At 46.0% G+C, this 18,989-nt stretch overlaps 1 protein-coding gene across 3 annotated transcripts in view; it reads left to right on the forward strand.

Moving 5' to 3' along the window:
- Nucleotides 1-18,989, forward strand: part of LOC145349190 (regucalcin-like) — a 34,058-nt gene that overhangs the window by 7,552 nt on the left and 7,517 nt on the right. The window contains exons 1-4 of one of the 3 annotated variants that reach the window (XM_080197635.1): nt 23-155; nt 9,775-9,940; nt 13,837-14,019; nt 16,811-17,026. In XM_080197635.1, coding sequence (XP_080053761.1) covers nt 9,778-9,940; nt 13,837-14,019; nt 16,811-17,026 — 562 coding nt within the window. In that variant the 5' untranslated portion in view covers nt 23-155; nt 9,775-9,777. Of the gene's footprint in view, nt 1-22; nt 156-7,688; nt 7,813-9,774; nt 9,941-13,836; nt 14,020-16,810; nt 17,027-18,989 lie in introns of those variants that run through there. The other 2 variants (XM_080197636.1, XM_080197634.1) reach the window with 2 other exon arrangements.

The raw sequence follows: 18,989 nt of genomic DNA on the forward strand, positions 1-18,989 counted from the left end.
CTAACAGAGAGGGGATTATCTGCTGACAGTGAAGCCCCTCAAGTTTGCGCTTTGAGTTAAATATTAATTAGCTCATTCCTTGAAAAGGGACTGAACTATTTCAGCCTCAGAACTTACTGCAAGCGCTGACAGTGTTGATCCTGTCTGCTCACCAGGTACTGTGCTTCCAAGACTCTATGATTGTATTAATTTTTCCTGATATTGTGTGGATTCTTGCCAATATAGACAGGAGCAATTCGCAAGGTGATTCCCTCAATCTCCTGGTAAAAAATCCCATGGAATCTTACCCAGGAAACGAATGGGACTGCATGATGGCGCGGTGGTTAGCACTGCTGCCTCACAGCGCCAGGGACTCAGGTTCGATTCCTGGCTTGGGTCACTGTGTGGAATCTGCACGTTCTCCTCGTGTCTGTGTGGGTTTCCTCCGGGTGCTCTGGTTTCCTCCCACAGTCCGAAAGACGTGCTGGTTAGGTGCATTGGCCATGCTAAACTCTCCCTCGATGTGCCTTAACAGGTGCTGGAGTGTGGCGACTAGGGGATTTTCACTATAACTTGATTGCAGTGTTAATGTAAGCCGACTTGTGACACTAATACTTAAATTCTAAAAAAAAATTTTAAATGGGGTGGTGGCAGGTTCAATCGAGGCATTTAGGAGGGCAGTAGATGATTATTTGAATAGGAACAATGTGCAGGGGCATGAGGAAAAGTCGGGGAATAGCACAAAGTCACAATGCTTGTTTGGAGGGCCAGTGCAAACATGTTGGGCCAAATGGCCTCCTTATGTACTGTAACAATTCTGCGGTTCTGTGTTTAGAAGAATAAGAAGTGATTTGATTGAATCATTTTAAGATTTTGAGGGGTATTGACAGGATGGATGGGGAGAGGACATTTTCTCTTGTGGGGGATGGTGGGGGGGAAATCTAGAACTCGCGATCACTGCCTAAAAATAAGGGGTCAAGAAGATTTTTTTCTGCTCAGATGGTTGTGAGTCTTTGGAACTCTTTGAGGAAGAGTTCCAAAGGGAGACAGTGGAAGCAGAGTCTCTGAATATTGTTAAGACAGAGCAAGATTTTTTGATTAGCAAGGGGGTGAAAGGTTATCAGGGTTAGGCAGGAATGTGACGTTGAAGATTATTGGATCCGCCCTGACCTTGTTGAATGGCAGCGCGGGCCTGAGTGGCCTGTGACTGTTCCTAATTTGTATGTTCATACCCTGTATTTGTGACATAAAGACAAGCAAAAGAGAGAAGAGGTTTATTTTTTCTGTTTTTGTATCTGAAAAGTTGAACATTATGCTGCAGAAAGATGTTCAGACAATGCAATGCCTTCAACCTTCTGTACGAGGCAGGGACGTTGTGGTGGCACAGTGGTTAGCACTGCTGCTTCACAGCTCCAGGGACCTGGGTTCGATTCCCAGCTTGGGTCACTGTCCATGTGGAGGTTGCACATCCTCCCCTGGTCTGTGGGTTTCCTCCGGGTGCTCCAGTTTCCTGCCACAGCCCAAAGATACGTGAGTTAGCTGGATTGGGCATGTTAAATTGCCCCTTAGTGTCAGGGCGATTAGTAGGGTAAAATATGTGGGAATAGGGCCTGGCTGGGATTGTTGTCGGTGCAGACTCAAAGGGCTGTTTTTGCATTGTAGGGATTCTTCTTCCTCTTGTACGACTAGCTGCCTGAGGCAGCAAAGGGATAAATAAAATCAGTCATTCTGTCCGATCTTGTATAGTTGAGAGCAAAGCCTGGTGCTCGGGTACAGGATGTCGCAGCTGGGCTGCAGAGGAATCTGGAGTGGGAGGGTGAGAACCCAGTTGTGGTGGTACATGTGGGTGCCAGCGACGTAGGCAAAGTGCGGACTGAGGATCTGGGGAGGGAGTATGAGAAGCTGGGAATGGAATTAAAAAGTAGAACCGACAAGGTGGTCTTCTCTGGGCTACTGCCTGAACCGAGTGCAGACGGGCGTAGGGTTGACAGGATAAAGGAAGTGAATGGGTGGCTCAGAGATTGGTGTGGGAGGAATGGGATCGAATTTATGGGGCATTGGCACCAGTATTGGGGTAGGTGGGACCTGTTCGGGCGGGATGGGGTTGGTCTGAATCGTGCTGGGACCAGAGTGCTGGCGAATCGAGTAAAGAGGACTGTAGACAGGGCTTTAAACTAATTAGGGGGGGGGAGGGTGCGAGGGTAGGTGATGTTAGGAGGTCTACAGTTAAGGATAGGGTACAGGTAAGGGAAGAGGCTGAGGATGTCCCAAGTGGTGGCGTTACGGCAAATAGGGTCCAGAAGAAGGCTGGGATGAAAGCGCTTTATCTGAATGCACGAAGCATTCGGAATAAAGTGGATGAGCTGGTGGCGCAGATCGACACAAATGGATACGATCTGGTGGCCATTACAGAGACGTGGCTGCAAGGTGACAGGGACTGGGAGATGAATGTACAGGGCTATCAAGTGTTTAGGAAGGATAGGCAGGAGGAAAGAGGGGGTGGCGTAGCTCTGCTGATTAAGGACAGCATCAAGGTGGTAGCAAGGGATGATATCGGAGCCAAAGAGCAGAAAGTGGAATCGTTGTGGGTGGAGATTAGGAACAGCAAAGGGAGGAAGACGCTGGTGGGTGTCGTCTATAGGCCCCCGAATAATGATCTGGAGGTGGGGCGGGCTGTTAACGCGCAAATAAGTGCGGCGTGCAGGAATGGGACGGCAGTAGTTATGGGGGATTTCAATCTGCATATTGATTGGTCGACCCATGTTGGACGAGGTGGGCTCGAGGAGGAGTTCTTGGAATGCTGCCGGGATAGTTTCCTGGAACAGTGTGTGTTGGAGCCGACGAGGGAGCGAGCTATCTTGGATCTGGTGCTATGTAATGAGGCGGGTAGAATTAGGGACCTTGAGGTGAAGGATCCTCTTGGAGAGAGTGATCATTGTATGGTGGAGTTTCTGTTGCAGATGGAGGAGGAGAAAGTGGGTTCCCGGACACGTGTCCTTTGTTTGAATAGAGGGGAGTATGGTAGGATGAGAGAAGAATTGGCGAATGTGGACTGGGGGAGCGCGTTGGAAGGTAGGTCTGCTGAGGAGCAGTGGAGGATCTTTAAGGAGATCTTTCTTGGTGCTCAGCAGAAATTTATTCCGATGGTTAAAAAGGACAGTAGGAAGAGAGGTAATAAGCCGTGGATAACGAAGGAGGTGAAGGAAAGTGTTAAATTAAAAGCGGAGGAATTTAGAGTAGCTAAGAGCAGTGGGCGAGAAGAGGATTGGGAAAGGTTTAAATGTCAACAAAGATTGACAAAAAAGTTGATAAAGGAGGGTAGAAGAAGCTATGAAGCTGGGCTAGCGCTTAATATAAAAAAGGATAGCAAGAGTTTTTATAAATATATAAAAAGGAAGAGGCTGGCTAGGGTGAACGTTGGTCCCTTAGCGGATGAGAAAGGGGACCTAGTGGTAGGGGATGGGGATATGGCTAAGGTCTTGAATAACTTTTTTGTTTCTGTCTTCACGGAGGAGGACGTGAATAATTTGCCGGGTGTTAGCGATGGAAAGGTGGTAGGACTGGAGGGTCTTAATGACATTACTGTTACTAGAGAGGTGGTGCGCGACAGACTGGAGGGGCTGATTGTGGACAAGTCCCCAGGACCGGATGGAATGCATCCGAGGGTTCTGAAAGAAATGGCGGAGGTGATAGTGGATGCCTTGGTGGTTATTTTCCAGACGTCGCTGGATTCCGGGGAAGTGCCGGAGGATTGGAAAACGGCTAATGTTACGCCGTTGTTTAAGAAGGGTGCCAGGCAAAAGGCGGGGAATTACAGGCCGGTTAGTTTAACGTCTGTGGTAGGTAAAATGTTAGAATCCGTCATTAAGGAGGAAATTGCGAGGCATCTTGAAGGGAATTGCTTGATAGGGCAGACGCAACACGGTTTCATTTAAGGGAAGTCGTGTCTGACAAATTTACTGGAGTTCTATGAGGATGTGTCTAGGGCGGTGGATAGAGGAGAGCCGGTGGATGTGGTCTTTCTGGATTTTCAGAAGGCGTTTGATAAGGTACCTCACAAGAGGTTACTGCAGAAGGTCAGAGGACATGGAGTTGGGGGTAGGGTGTTAGCGTGGATAGAGGATTGGTTGTCAAATAGGAGGCAGAGAGTGGGGGTCAATGGGTGCTATTCGGATTGGCGGATGGTGACTAGTGGGGTGCCCCAGGGGTCGGTGCTGGGGCCTCAGCTATTTACCATTTATATAGATGATCTGGAGGAGGGAACCGAGTGTAGGGTGTCGAAATTTGCTGATGACACCAAGATTGGGGGAAAGGCAAATTGTGCGGAGGGTGTGGAGAGTCTGCAGAAGGATCTAGATAGGCTGGGCGAATGGGCCAGGAAATGGCAAATGGAATTTAATGTTGGCAAGTGTGAGGTGGTCCACTTTGGTAGGAAGAATGGTAGGAAGGACTATTACTTACGTGGCGAAAAACTGCAGCAGGCGACGGTGCAGAGGGACCTCGGGGTCCTTGTGCATGAGTCGCAAAAACCCAGCCTGCAGGTGCAGCAGGTGGTCAGGAAGGCGAATGGGATGCTGGCCTTCATAGCGAGGGGGATTGAATATAAAAGTAGGGAGGTCTTGCTGCAGCTGTATAGGGCATTGGTGAGGCCGCAGCTGGAGTACTGTGTGCAGTTTTGGGCGCCGCACCTGCGCAAGGATATTTTGGCCTTGGAGGGAGTGCAGAGGAGGTTTACTAGGCTGATACCGGAGTTGAGGGGGTTGAGCTATGAGGAGAGGCTGAATAAACTAGGCTTGTACTCGTTAGAGTTTAGAAGAATGAGGGGAGATCTCATTGAGACGTATAAGATGATGAATGGGATGGATAGGATAGAGGTGGAGAGACTCTTCCCGCTCAAAAAAGACAGTAGGACTAGGGGGCACAGCCTCAAGATAAAGGGGGGGCGGTTCAGAACGGAGTTGAGGAGGAACTTCTTCACTCAAAGGGTGGTGAATCTCTGGAATTCTCTGCCCGTTGAAGTGGTGGAGGCTGCCTCGCTAAATATTTTTAAGAAGCGGGTTGATGGGTTTTTGATAAGAGAGGGGATTAAGGGTTATGGGGAGAGGGCGGGAAAGTGGAACTGAGCCACGACAGATCAGCCATGATCTTATTGAATGGCGGGGCAGGCTCGAAGGGCCAGATGGCCTACTCCTGCTCCTATTTCTTATGTTCTTATGTATGTAAAGCCACCAATGGTGGGTGAAGGGAAGGGAGACACATCTCACTGGAATTCTACAGACCCATCCGCCATGGACTTAGAATGGGTGAGGGGTGGACATCCTCAGGCTCGAGCGAGGCTGTAATATCCCCTGTCGGAAAGGTTGGGCTGGGGGGAGGTTAGAGACTGGTAGGGGTAAGTTTACCCAAGGATTTAAACATAAAGGCAAGAATTCCAGATTGGAGGTGTTTCAGAGCAAGAAGACCCCAGTTTTGGATGAGGGGACATTTTTACTGAGTGTGTGGGTCTGGGAGGCTGGGTGGAGAACATTGGAAGAGTTGAGTCTGGAGGAAGAAGGCATGTTGACATATTCAGCATCAGTTGGGTTGGGGCAGGGATGAAGGAGCGTTGTGTTACAGAGATGAAATGTATCGATTTAAAGTTTATTTATCAGTGTTGCAAGTAGGCTCACATTAACACTGCAATGAAGTTACTGTGAAAATTCTCTAGTCGCCTCACTCCGATACTTATTTGGGTACACTGAGGGAGAATTTAGTATGGCAAATGCACCTGACCAGCACGTCTTTCAGATTGTGGGAGGAAACCGGAGCACCTGGAGGAAACCCACGCAGACACGGGGAGAATGTGCAGACTCTACGCAGGCAGTCTGAGGTAGCAAAGTGATAAATAAAATCAATTATTCTGTCTGATCTTGTGTAGTTGAGGGCAAAGCCACCAGTGATGGGTGAAGGAAAGGGAGGCATCCTCACTGGAATTCTACCCCTCTCCACTCCTGTCTGCTGTGGAATTGGAAAGGGAGAGAAGTGGGCAACAAAAGTGTCCATTGACTTCAGGAGGTATTTTCCAGTCTCGCTTGAGTTAGGCTGTAAAATCCCTGCTGGAAAGATTCGACTGTGAAAGGTTAGAGACTGGGAATTGAACCTGGGTCCCTGGCGCTGTGAGGCAGCAGTGCTAACCATTGTGCCACTGCGCCACCTGTAATTTGGGATAAAGGGGAATGTGAAGTCGAATGCATAGTTTCTTTACCTGTTTTACAGAAGGCCAGCACTGATCCTTCACAGAAAGTTAACAATGATCATTGGAGCTAAATTTTAACTTGCAGGGGCCATGTGAGTTTGGGAGCAAGTAAGAGATTAAAAGCTAGGAAATTGAGAGCAAGTTGGTGCTGACTCGCCCATTTCTGGGTTTAACTGCAGTCTGTTAGGCTGGGTGCAAGTAATCACCTCAGGGTGGCCTTCTCAGGCAACTGAAGACTCAAGCAGGAAATGACACCAATTAACATTGAAACCTCACATCTGATACCTCGCCTGTTTGTGTGAAGGCTTTGTTTGCCAGAAGGCTACTTTCACAACTTTAGAGATCTGTACAATCGATCTCCACTCTGGAACTGGGACCCATTAGACCAGCCAGAGGGCAGCTTATATTCCTCTTACTCTGAACCTCAGCCAATGGCCAAAATGACCAGTAACGCCACCAACAGGAACAGCAGCAGCCTGCCAGCACGGATACACAAGGCCCTGAGCCAGATGATGACACTGATGGCAGACACTTGCAGCCTGCCGCAAGAAGGTTTGCTACCACATTTTACCAATGGCTGTGAAAGTCACCCTCAACATCTTTGTCTCTGTCTCCTACCAGGATTCTGCAGGAGACGCAGCATATTCTGTCCGGTTGGGAATAAGACAGGTGATTGAAGCATAGACACATAGAAAATAGGAGCAGGTGTAGTCCATTCAGTCTTTGAACTACGCCAACATTCAATGTGATGTGGAGGTGCTGGCATTGGACTGGGGTGGGCACAGTAAGAAATCTCACAACACCAGGTTAAAGTCCAACAGGCTTATCTGGAATCATGAGCTTTCGGAGCACTGCTCCTTCATCAGGCAAAGGCCAACATACCATGTGCCTTCTTTACCCCCTGCTGCACCTGCATGATTACTTTTAGCGATTGATGCACAAGGACACCAAGGTCTCACAGAGTATCCATCTCTCTCAATTTACACCCATTCTTCACTTTCCAGTCTGTAATTATCTTGCAATTGTGTCTTTGCCTATATATGCCGTGTTTGTGAAGACCCATTTATGCCAACTCTTTGCTTCCTATCTGCTAACCAGCTTTCTATCCATCTCAAGACATTACCTGCAATCCCATGTGCTTTAACTTTTCATAGTAGTCTGTTTTGTCAGACCTTGTCAAAATCCTTCCGAAAATCAAACTAAACCAATACAGTGGTTTTCCTCAGTCAACTTTACCAGTTACATCTTTAAAGAATTCCAATAGATTTGTCAAGCATGATTTCCCTTTTGTAAATCCATGCTGACTATCTGATTATACCACTGCCTTCCAAATGCTGTGTTATCAAATCCTTGGTAATGCTTGATATCTGAAGAGTGTCCCTGAGATTATAACTATTGACGCATGAAATGGCCTTGATTAGACTGAATCTGCCCCTGCCTGTTCTTGGCTGCACAGATAATAGATAAGGTAGCTTGAAGTCCTAATGCAGTCGTGACACCATGAGAAACAAAATCCCTGGTCTGTGGAGCTAGCAACACCTAAGGTTAAACCAAGAATAAAGATGTCGGAGTGTGCGCTGTCGCCCTGAGATACCGAGGTAAGGAAGGGAAGAGATCGAAGGTCGGTCATTCTAAATCTTGAGTTGAGCAACAATAACTTGTGATCTTTGGTTTATCATGTGAGTATCATCCCTTAGAGCATCTTTAAGGATCTCCTGCTGGAACTGGATGTTTTAATTGGTTTATTGATCTGTATCAGTAATTTAAAAAAAGCAAAAAGGATATCTTACATTTCTATAGTGCCTTTTCCTCCCTCAAGACAGATCAAAGTGTTTTGCAGCTAATTGAGTGTGCCTACTGTGGTAATGCAGGAAACACGGCAGTTTACACATGTTAAGCTCCCACAAACAGCAACGTGATTGCAGCCGGCTCATTTGCTTTAAGATGTTAGTTGAGGGATAAATATTAGCCAGGTACACTTTGGCTAACTCCCCTCTTTTCTGGAATAGTATCAGGGGATCTTTTACATTAAAACTTTTTTTAAGTGTATTAATCAATTCATTCATAGGTGTGAGCAGTGCTGGCATAGTCCAAATTTAATGAGGAGGTGTTGAACCAATGCAGTCCATATCGTGAAAACTCCCGCACTGTGGCTTGGGGGAAAAGTTCTAGGATTTGGCGCAGCAACATTGCAGGGACAGAGATACAGTCCCAGGTCAGGGTGGTGAGTGACTTGGACGATATGGAGAATAGGTGGGGAGCTGGATTTGAGACCAGGGAGAGATCAGCCGTGATCTGATTGAATGGCGGAGTAGGCTCGAAGGGCTGAATTTGCCTACATCTGCTCCAAATTACTACATTCCTATGTCTCGATGTCAAGGACATTCTCTCTTCCTTTACCTTTGCAATTCAGCTTTTTTGTCCATTGTTGAATGAGATTGTGATCTGAGCGGTTCTGGTGAAACCAAGCTGAGTGTGGTGTGCAGGTGTGAGTACTTGATCAGATTGTAGACGATACTTCCCATCACTTTGCTGATGATTGTGGATTGTTGGGGTGGTAATTGGCCAGATCGGATTTATCTTGCTTTTTGTGGACAGAACATTCTTGAATAATTTTCCACTTTCTCAGGCAAATGTAGCTGTATTGGGACAGCTCGGTTAGAAATGTGGTTCCTTCTGGGCACTGGTCTTCAGTAGTAGACACAGTAAGAAGTCTCACAACACCAGGTTAAAGTCCAACCAGTTTATTTGATAGTAATCTCACAAGCTTTCGGAAACACTGTTCCTTTGTCAGGTGCGTGGAACAGCATTTCCGAAAGCTTGTGGGTTTACTATCAAATAAACTGGTTATTTCTACAGGGAAATCTCTACATCTTCAGTAGTAGAGCCAGAATGTTGTAAAAGCCGCAGTATTCACTGGCTCCAGTGTGCTCGGCTGTTTCTATGGAGTGAAAAGAATAACAGTAAGAAGTCTCACAACACCAGGAGTTCAGAACTCCCACCTGCCTGACGAAGGAACAGCCAGTTCCAAAAACTAGTGGCTTTTGCTACAAATAAACCTGTTGGACTTTAACCTGGTGTTGTGAGACATCTTACTGTGTTTACCCCAGTCCGACGCCGGCATCTCCACATCATGAAAAGAATTAACCAAAGACTGGCATTTGTCCTGATGGGAATCAAAGATGAGTTATGCACTTCTGGCTGAAGATAATAAGCCATAAACCTTGTATTTGCATTATTTTCGCTACTTCTCCTGTGAAGTGCCTCAAGCTGTTTTGCAAATCAAAGGTATTATCTAAAAGCCAATTGTTGTATATATTTAAACTCACAGAAAAGAATAAGTATATAAATGTATCATTGTGAAGATTGGGACTATCCAATGTTGATATAAATGTGTCAGGACTCAAGTGAAGGCACACAAAATACTCGCTGACAGGCCACCTCTGACAGGGGTTAGCAGAATGGAATTTATACTGGATCCCAGGAGATGATTACCCCTCCATTTCTCATCTGATTATTGAGAGAGAGAAGCAATTTAGACTTTTGAATCTTTTTTGCAGGAGATGGCTTGCATTAAGATCGAGTGTGTGGTGAGGGATAAGTACAGAATTGGAGAGAGCCCTGTTTGGGAGGAGAAGCATGGCTCTCTTCTCTATGTGGATGTCACTGGTCAGAAGGTGTGCAGGTGGAATGCGGCCACAAGACAAGTGAAAGCTGTGCATGTCGGTAAGTAAAGAATGTTCCTCCAATCGGACAGTTCCACCCCCAGCCTTATATGATAATTGCTTCTTCCCTTTATTAAAATGGGTGAAAGCCTTCACTTTCAGAAGCCCACTAACTGTCATTCCCACTAATTGTACAGCGTGTACCTCTCCAGGGTCACCACAGTAGTGTCCAAAGTCTAAACTGACCTTGTTTTGTGCAATTAAACCTGTTCTAAACTCCCGATTCTTAAAATTTGTCATGACTTTGTCTGCGCTGAAAGAAAGCCTTGAACTCAGCAACTGCCTTATCACTTGTCTTAGAAATGTCCTAAAGCATTTCACAAGAATGTCTTTGAAGTGCCCTCACTATCGTTATGAAAGCGAATGCTGCAGTTAATCTGCACACAGAGCAAGACCCTACAAAGAGTTACTACCAGTCCCAGGCGGGGGGCCCCAGTAGTTGTTGATCTGAGCAAGACCCCTCGACTTGTCACTGTCCAATCCCTGAATTGACACAAATCCAGGTGAGGAAGAGTGACTGGTTTCCTGTCTTTATTCATCATCCTTTGCTGCTAACAAGGTTTAACCTAACAACATTCCCTTTCCCTCGGACACCTTCCCCAGGCCTAATTGTTGTGCTTAAAAAGGAGCTAATTTAACTAGGCTTTTTTGAATGAAGATATAGTAAGTTTATTAACTGCTAGAAAGGTAAAGAGAAATTGTAAAATACTTGCATCTGCATTCATAAGGATCGTAAGAATTGAGTCCAACAGTAAGTAAATATAAGCAAAGTGTTATATGGAAAAGTCCTTGAGTTGGGAAGAGTCGATGATATAGTGTTGTGGCTGATTCAGGTTGATTCTTCCGTTCAGGTGTTCTGTAATTCAGTGGAAAGATTTCAGTTCTTTTTCCAATTGTAATCCTTTTGTTGCATGAACGACTTTCATATTCAGAGAGAGTTTTAGCTGTTCCTGTAAAAGCTGGCTCTTTTTGCAGGGGCCTGCCACGGTTACTGCATTCTTTTCAGTGTGTGGCAAACTTCCAGCTGCTTCTCTCACAGCACTTACACACACACATTCAAACTCACACTCGCACACACTCACACTTAACACACTCACTCACACTCACAGACACCCACACTCACACACTCACATGCACATTCACACAAACTCACACACACACGCTCACATCCACACACATTCACATATAAATTCACACTCTTGCTCGCACAAATACACACACACATACTCACACACAAGCTCACACTCACACACTAAATTCACACTCGCATTCAGACATTCAAACTCACACTCACACACACTCACACTTGCGCTCACACACACTCACGCTTGCATTCACATACACGCACACTCAACACACACTCACATTCACGCTCACACACTCACATTCATACTCATACTCACGCACAAACTCACACTCACACTTACCCACACTCATGTTCACATTCATACTCACACACACACTGACACACATTCAGAAACACACACTCACACACACACACACACATACATGGACATACACACACACGCACACATACACACACACATTCACATTCACACACGCACACCTACACTCTCTCTCACAGACACACACACACAGTCTCACACACACACACACACACACACACACACACACACACACACACACACACTCGCACATACACTCAAACACATATTCGTACTCACATACACACACTCACTCTCACATTCATGCACTCATTCACACTCACACTCTCATACTCACACACACATACTCACACACAAACACTCACACTCACACACACATTCACTCACACACTTTCACATTTACACACACTCACACTCTCACACTTACACACACTCATACACACACACACTCACGCAATCACACACACACTCACACACTCATGCAGACACACACACACACACACACACACACACACACACACACACACACACACACACACACACACACACACACACACACACACTCTCTCTCTCCCAGCCGCAGTATCGGATAGGAGATATCTCAGGTCACTGAATAATCTTTCCCAATATCAATGCAGAATCTGATGGGGACGTCTGGCTTGGATACCAGCCCAACTGGGGAGCTGCAGCCACTGACGCTGGGCTCGATCAGTGGGTGCTCCACCATGTAGTTAATCTCCTCCCAGAGCTGGGCTGGCTTCGCTTTAGATAGTAAATAATTTTCACCTTTGCTTTTTGATGAGCGTGTAAATGCCAATAATGAAACCTGTTACAGCCTCCAGGATTCACCAGTGTGACTCTGCACATTTGATCAATGGCAAAAGCCCCAAATTCATCAGTATTTTTGCAAGTAATCTGTGGAGAAAAATCCTTGTACATATCATAGAGTTAGAGCCTTTATGACTTATGCTAAACATACATCAGGATGTATTTTGTTATGGTACCCATAGAGACCGGTGACAGTTTAAAATAGATCAATTTCTTAGCCACTGACATGGAGGTTTGAAGGACAAAATTTCATGTTTTCAGACTTTTACTGTAGCAAACTAAAATCAACATGGGTCAAACACTGCTTAATCGGCAACTTAAACACCAAACTGAAAAAAAAGTACTTTTGCGTTAGCCAACTAACACATTTGAGACTTCTTACAACTCCGGGTGCTGTGCGCTACACTTCTGGCAAATGTGCAGGATTATAAAAACAAGTCTCTGCAGGCTCATTTCCACTGCATGACAAATCTAACCTTCCAGTTTCCTTTGGGAATAATTCCACTCAGGCTGAACCTTCTAGATATAACATCACAGTCCCTTGTGTCTTAAAGCTCTAACTGTCCCGTTGATTTCCTTTCATACAGAAAATGTAATCCTCACTGCTTGATTGTTAATGAAAACTGTCCTTTCCTGCTTCTCTGCACAGCAGTAGCTATCTCTCTCTGCCTCCCTGTGTCTCAAAAGGCAGTTGCCCTTTTCCCATGAATTAATGTTGTGAAAACTTCAATAAGTTTCTGTTTTAGTTTCTCCCTCCATAGCAAGCAGATCACATGAGCCTGTCTCCAAGTGGCGATGTTTAATATGACCGCGTTAACATCTTTTCAGAATGGTCTGTTTCACTTTAATTTAAAGAAGACATTTTAAAACACAACCATCTTACAAAGCCCAGCTTCATACACTGTGTAAGATCAATTTGTGTAGAGAACAGGCATTATGCCTCAATCTAAATGTAATGAATGTGCTGGAACTGGACAGATTGTCTTTTACAATTGACAGTAACATTCATAGAGTATGCCGGGACTTGCTGTTTGCAACATTAATGAGCAACAATATTTCAGGCAGTATTAACTATTCTAAACGGGAGCAGCAATAGAAATGTTACAGCTGCAGTAATGGAGAGGGGGAAAGGTTAAGCAGTAGAAATGTGCCTTTCTGCTCTGTGGGGAGGGGGAGAGGTCAATCAGGTTTCATGTCCCTGTTGCTATTCAGTGGGCCTCTGCTACAGGTTTGTGATGCCTTACTTTCCCTTCCGCACTGTAATTCACTAGGTAAGCAAACACAAAATGAGTTGCCGCTCGTTCAAAGTTTGATGCGGAGATGCCGGCACTGGACTGGGGTGGGCACAGTAAGAAGTCTCATAACACCAGGTTAAAGTCCAACAGGATTAATTGGAATCACGAGTTTCGGAGCGCTGCTCCTTCCGCAGGTGAGTGCACTTCAAAGGCATTCATCACCTGAGGAAGGAGCGGCGCTCCGAAAGCTTGTGAATCCACATAAACCCATTGGACTTTAACCTGGTGTGGTGAGACTTCTTACCATTCAAAGTTTGGAAGGGAAGTTTATCATTGGACAGGGGGAGAAGGTTAGTGGTGGGGTGGGGTGGTGTGGAAGGAGCAGAATGTTTCACGCTATCAAATTGTATACACCTGCCATTCCGCAGACGCTCCCATTGGATCAGTGGTCCCTCGAAGCTCAGGGGGATATGTTATGGCAGTTGGAAGAAGATTTGCCTTCCTGGACTGGGAACAGGAGACAGTTACTGAAGTAGCTTCGGTCGACCAGGACAAAGCAAACAACAGATTTAACGATGGCAAAGTAGACCCTGCTGGGCGTTTCTTTTCAGGTTTGTCACAGTTTATTTCTTTTGCTTTTTACACCTCCATCCACAGATAGCTTCGTTGAAATTAAATTTCAGCATTTTATCCTTGTGTTAGAATCAACCATAGAATCGTAAAATCCCAATAGTACAGAAGAACGTCATTCAGCCTACTGAGCCAACGATCCTCGTATTCATCTTGCCAATCCCCTGACACTAGGAGTCAATTTAGCATTGCCAATAAAGCTGATCCGCACCTCTTTGGAGTGTGTGAAGAAACCAGAATACCTGGAGGAAACCCATGCAGATATGGAGATAATGTGCAAACTCCACACTGACAATGACCGAAGGTGGGAATTGAATCCAAGTCCCTGGCAGTGTGAGGCACAGTGAGAAGTCTCACAACACCAGGTTAAAGACCAACAGGTTTATTTGGTAGCACAAGCTTTGGGGGTGTCACTCCTTCTTCAGCTGAGTGGGGAGTTGTCTTCACAAACAGGGCGTACATAGACACAAACTCAATTTACAAGATAATGGTTACAATGCGAGTCTTTACGGGTAATCAAGTCTTTACAGGTGCAGACAATGTGAATGGAGAGAGGGTTAAGCACAGGTTAAAGAGATGTGTATTGTCTCCAGCCAGGACAGTTAGTGAGATTTTGCAAACCTAGGCAAGTCATGGGGGTTAGAGATAGTGTGACATGAACCCAAGATCCTGGTTGAGGCCGTCCTCACGTGTGTGGAACTTGGCTATCAGTTTTTGCTTGGCGATTCTGCGTTCTCTTGTATCTTGAAGGCTGCCTTGGAGAACGCTTACCCAAAGATCAGAGACTGAATGCCTATAAATGCTGAAGTGTTCCCCGACAGGAAGAGAACACTTCTGTTTGGTGATTGTTGAATGGTGTTCATTCATCCGTTGTCGTAGCATCTGCATGGTCTCGCCAAAGTGAGGCAGCAATGTTAACCACTGTGCCACTGCATCGCCCGTCTAATCTACTTTAATTGAGGTATTATAGACTTAAAAAGCTGGTAGGATGGGGGTCAGGGTGGGGAAAATGGGGGGGGCTGAAGTTGAATTTTTTTGGAAGAATGGTCTTCTGTAGGGGCTGAATGGCTTTCCTCATCAAAACTCCACTCTTACACTCATTATCCTTGTAGCTTAGAACAAAACAAGCTTTGAGGATTGAGGGATTCTGTTAATTATAGACACACAGACGGATACCTTGAAAGCGATCATTCTTGAGACAAGGCCTTATCGACAATGCTGACAGTTATTGCTCAATGCTGATTGCGTTTGAGAATGGTTGAGTGCTTGCAGCCTGTGCGGCGAAGATGTTTTCATAATGTAGGGAGCTCTAGGCTTTTGACTTGAGATATTTCCAAGTCAGAATAATAAGTGCCTTGGAGGGGAACTTGGAGGATGATGGTGTTGCCATGCTGCCCTTGTCCTTCCTGATTGTAGAGTCAAATTACAGGCTTTTATGGCCTCGCTCGTCCTGAAACCATAAGATCCTGCCCAAGGTTAACGGACCTTGTCATTGTCCGCCCCTTGCAGGTTCCTGTGGCGGGTGGATTGGTAAAATTCCAGTGATAGAGCCAAAGAGCAACACAGCACAGAAGCAGGCCCTTGGGCCCAACCAGTCCACGCTGACCATGATGCCCTCCCCGCTAGTCCCAGTTGCCCACGTTTGGCCCATATCCCTCTAATCCTTTCCCATCCATGTACTTATCCAAATGTTTTTTAGATGTTGCTATGGTACCTGCCTTAACCATTTTCTCTGGCAGCTCATTCCATTTACGCACCATCCTCTGTGTGAAGAAGTTACCCCTCAGGCCCCTTTTAAATCTTTCCCCTTTCACCTTAAACCTACACTCTCTAGTTTTCAATTCCCCTTCCCAGGGTAAAAGATGATGTACATTCATCCTATCTCTGCTCCTCAATAACGTCACCCCTCAATAAGTTCACCTCTCACTCTCCTACATTCCAAGGAATAAAGTCCTAGCCTGGCCGACTGCTCCAGGTTACAGGTTGGGGCAATAATCTACTCAAAAGGTTGAGAAGGTTTAGCTGTTGGATTTTCTTTAAGTTGTAATCTTAGATTTCATGTGAAGCTGAAGAAAATGACCAAACTTGCTAAATTTTAATTTGATTTGATTTATTATTGTCACATGCGTTAATATACAGTGAAAAGTATTGTTTCTTGTGCACTATACAGACAAAGCATACAGCTCATAGAGAAGGAAAGGAGGGAATGCAGAGTGTAGTGTTACAGTCATAGCTAGGGTGCAGAGAAATTATCTATCCAGTGCTTATGAATGTCTAAACCAATGTCCAGTTTATATAACAGACTTGAAATGACGTCCAGGAATGTTTTCCTAAAAACATATTAATTTTATGTATCTTAAATTTTGATTCAATTTTTGCACTGGCAGAGACACTAACTGCTAATGTGAACTTTCTTGCTACATCAGAGCAGTTAGTCATGAGGATTGATGATTCTGAGAATGTAAGAGTTGGCCTTGCTCCGGCGAAACCGGAAATTCCCGTCTGAGGCAAACGGAGATTCCTGTTGTCGGATCCTTGCCCACACCGATTCTGTAGTGGGCGAGGTGGTAGAGTTCCGGCCATTATCTGACCCTAAGTTACAGGATCTCCAGCCTACACTCCCTGTGAATGTGACTGCCCTATTCGAAGCATGGGCTTGTGGATTCATGTCTTACAGTCTCAGTAATGGAAATACTGGCATACACAACTGGAAAGAGGCTGTTATGTATCTGGAAAAGAGGTTTACAGGGCTAATGCTGATTTCTGCTGCAGGGACCATGGCAATGGAGATTCGCCCGGCTGAGGTAGAAAGGCGTCAGGGGTCACTGTATTCCCTGCAGGCTGATCACTCTGTGGTTAAGCACTTTGATCAAGTGGACATTTCGAATGGTCTGGACTGGTCACCCGATCACAAGGTCTTCTATTACATCGACAGTTTATCATTTGCAGTAGATGCTTTTGACTACGATCTGCAGTCAGGAAAAATCAGTAAGTATATTTCAAAACAAACTCATTTCGCTAGTTGGATTGGTCCATTCCATGTTGTACAATCATAGAACCATAGAATCCCTACAGTGCAGAAGGAGGCCATTCGGCCCATCGACTCTGCACCAACTCTCGGACAGAACATCTTACCCAGACCCACCCTATCGCCATAACCCCTCACATCTACCATGGCTAATCCCCCTAACCTACACATCTTTGGACACTAAGGGACAATTTAACCAATCCACCAATCTGATCCACCTAACGTATGCATCTTTTGACATTATGGGGCAATTCAGCAGAGCCAATCTACCTGACCTGCACACCTTTGGACTGTAGAAGGAAACCAGAACACCCGGAGGAAACCCACGCAGACATGGGGAGAATGTGCAAAATCCGCACAGACAGTGACCCAAACTGGGAATCGAACCCAGGTCCCTGGTGCTGTGAGGCAGCAGTGTTAACCACCGTGCCAACCTCCACGGTGCTCTACCTTGATCAAATACTAAAGCAAAATCCTCTGTGTTCCAAAGGTTAAGGCAGATGCCAAAAATCCTGTGGCAGTGGTGCAAGAACAACAAATAGTTCTACTGGAGTATGAGCCAACATTCCTTTCTCAATCAATATCAACTAAAACGAACTAAACTGCTGTGCTTATTTATGGCTAAAACTTTTAGAGAAGCAGGGGGTTTCCTTCTGGCCATCTGAGAAATGGGAGGGGAATACATTCTGGCCCATGGCCATTTCACCCTCCAACAAGTGTAAATTAGCTGGAGGTGAGACTTCTCTGTCTCTCACTCAAGAGGAGTTCCTGCCTCAGAGAGTGAGTGGCCAGTCTGATCTACCAGTATCACTCCAGCTCTCTACGGTATCAGAAACTGCAGTGGACAGCACTGGCAAGCAGATCTCAGGGTCCAAACTCCCTGGGGTCTAAGACCCGGTAAGTGTGAGGTGGGGAGGGGAGCTAGGATCCAAAGGAGGTGTGCAGAGGTCTCAGAGGAGGTGGGGGGGTGTTGGTGGAGGGCTGAGGAGAGGAAGGGGGCACTTGCAGGTGCCAGGTCTTTTGGTGGGGGGGTGGGGGGGAGATACCCGATGCAAAAAGAAGGCTGCTGAAGGAGGTACCCCGCCCTTCCACCCCCACCCCCAGCCCTCCAACACCTCCTGCCCAAGACCTGAACAGAGTTATTTTTTGAGCTTCTCCCCTACCCCTGACCCCTCCCACTATCAGAGAATCATAGAATCATACAACGCAGAAGAGGCCCTTCAGCCCATTGAGTCTGCACTAGAAACACCAGAACTCCCACCTAATCCCAGCTACCAGCACTTGGCCCATTGCCCTGAATGTTATGGTGGGCCAAGTGCCCATCCAAATACTTTCTAAAGGATGTGAGGCAACCTGCTCGACCACTCTCCCAGACAGTGCATTCCAGGCCGTCACCACTCTCTGGGTAAAAAAAAGTTTTTCCTCACATGCCCCCCACCTTAAACTTATGTCCCTTGTGACTGACTCTTCAACTAAGGGGGACAGCTATTCCTTATCCACTCTGTCCATGTCCCTCATAATCTTTAACATGTCAATCAGGTCACCCCTCAGTCTTCCCTGCTCCAACAAAAACAATCCAAGCCTCTTCAACCTCTCTTCATAACCTACATGTTCCACCCCAAGCAGCATCCTAGCGAATCTCCTCTGCACCCCCTCCAGTGCAATCGCATCCTTCCTATAATGTGGTGACCAGAACTCCACACAGTACTCTAACTGTGAGCTCACCAAAGTTTTATACAACTCCAACATGACTTCCCTACTTTTGTAATCTGTGTCTCAATTGATAACGGTCAGTGTTCCATATGCCTTTTTCACCACCCTACTAACATGCCCTTCCACTTTCAGAGATCTGTGGACAAACACGCCAAGGTTCCTTTGTTCCACAGATCTTCCTAATGTCCTACCATTTATTGAGTATCTTCT

Source organism: Carcharhinus amblyrhynchos, chromosome 10 (genome assembly GCF_965287045.1).
Source record: "Carcharhinus amblyrhynchos chromosome 10, sCarAmb.v2.hapA, whole genome shotgun sequence".
Taxonomy (NCBI): Eukaryota; Metazoa; Chordata; class Chondrichthyes; order Carcharhiniformes; family Carcharhinidae; genus Carcharhinus; species Carcharhinus amblyrhynchos.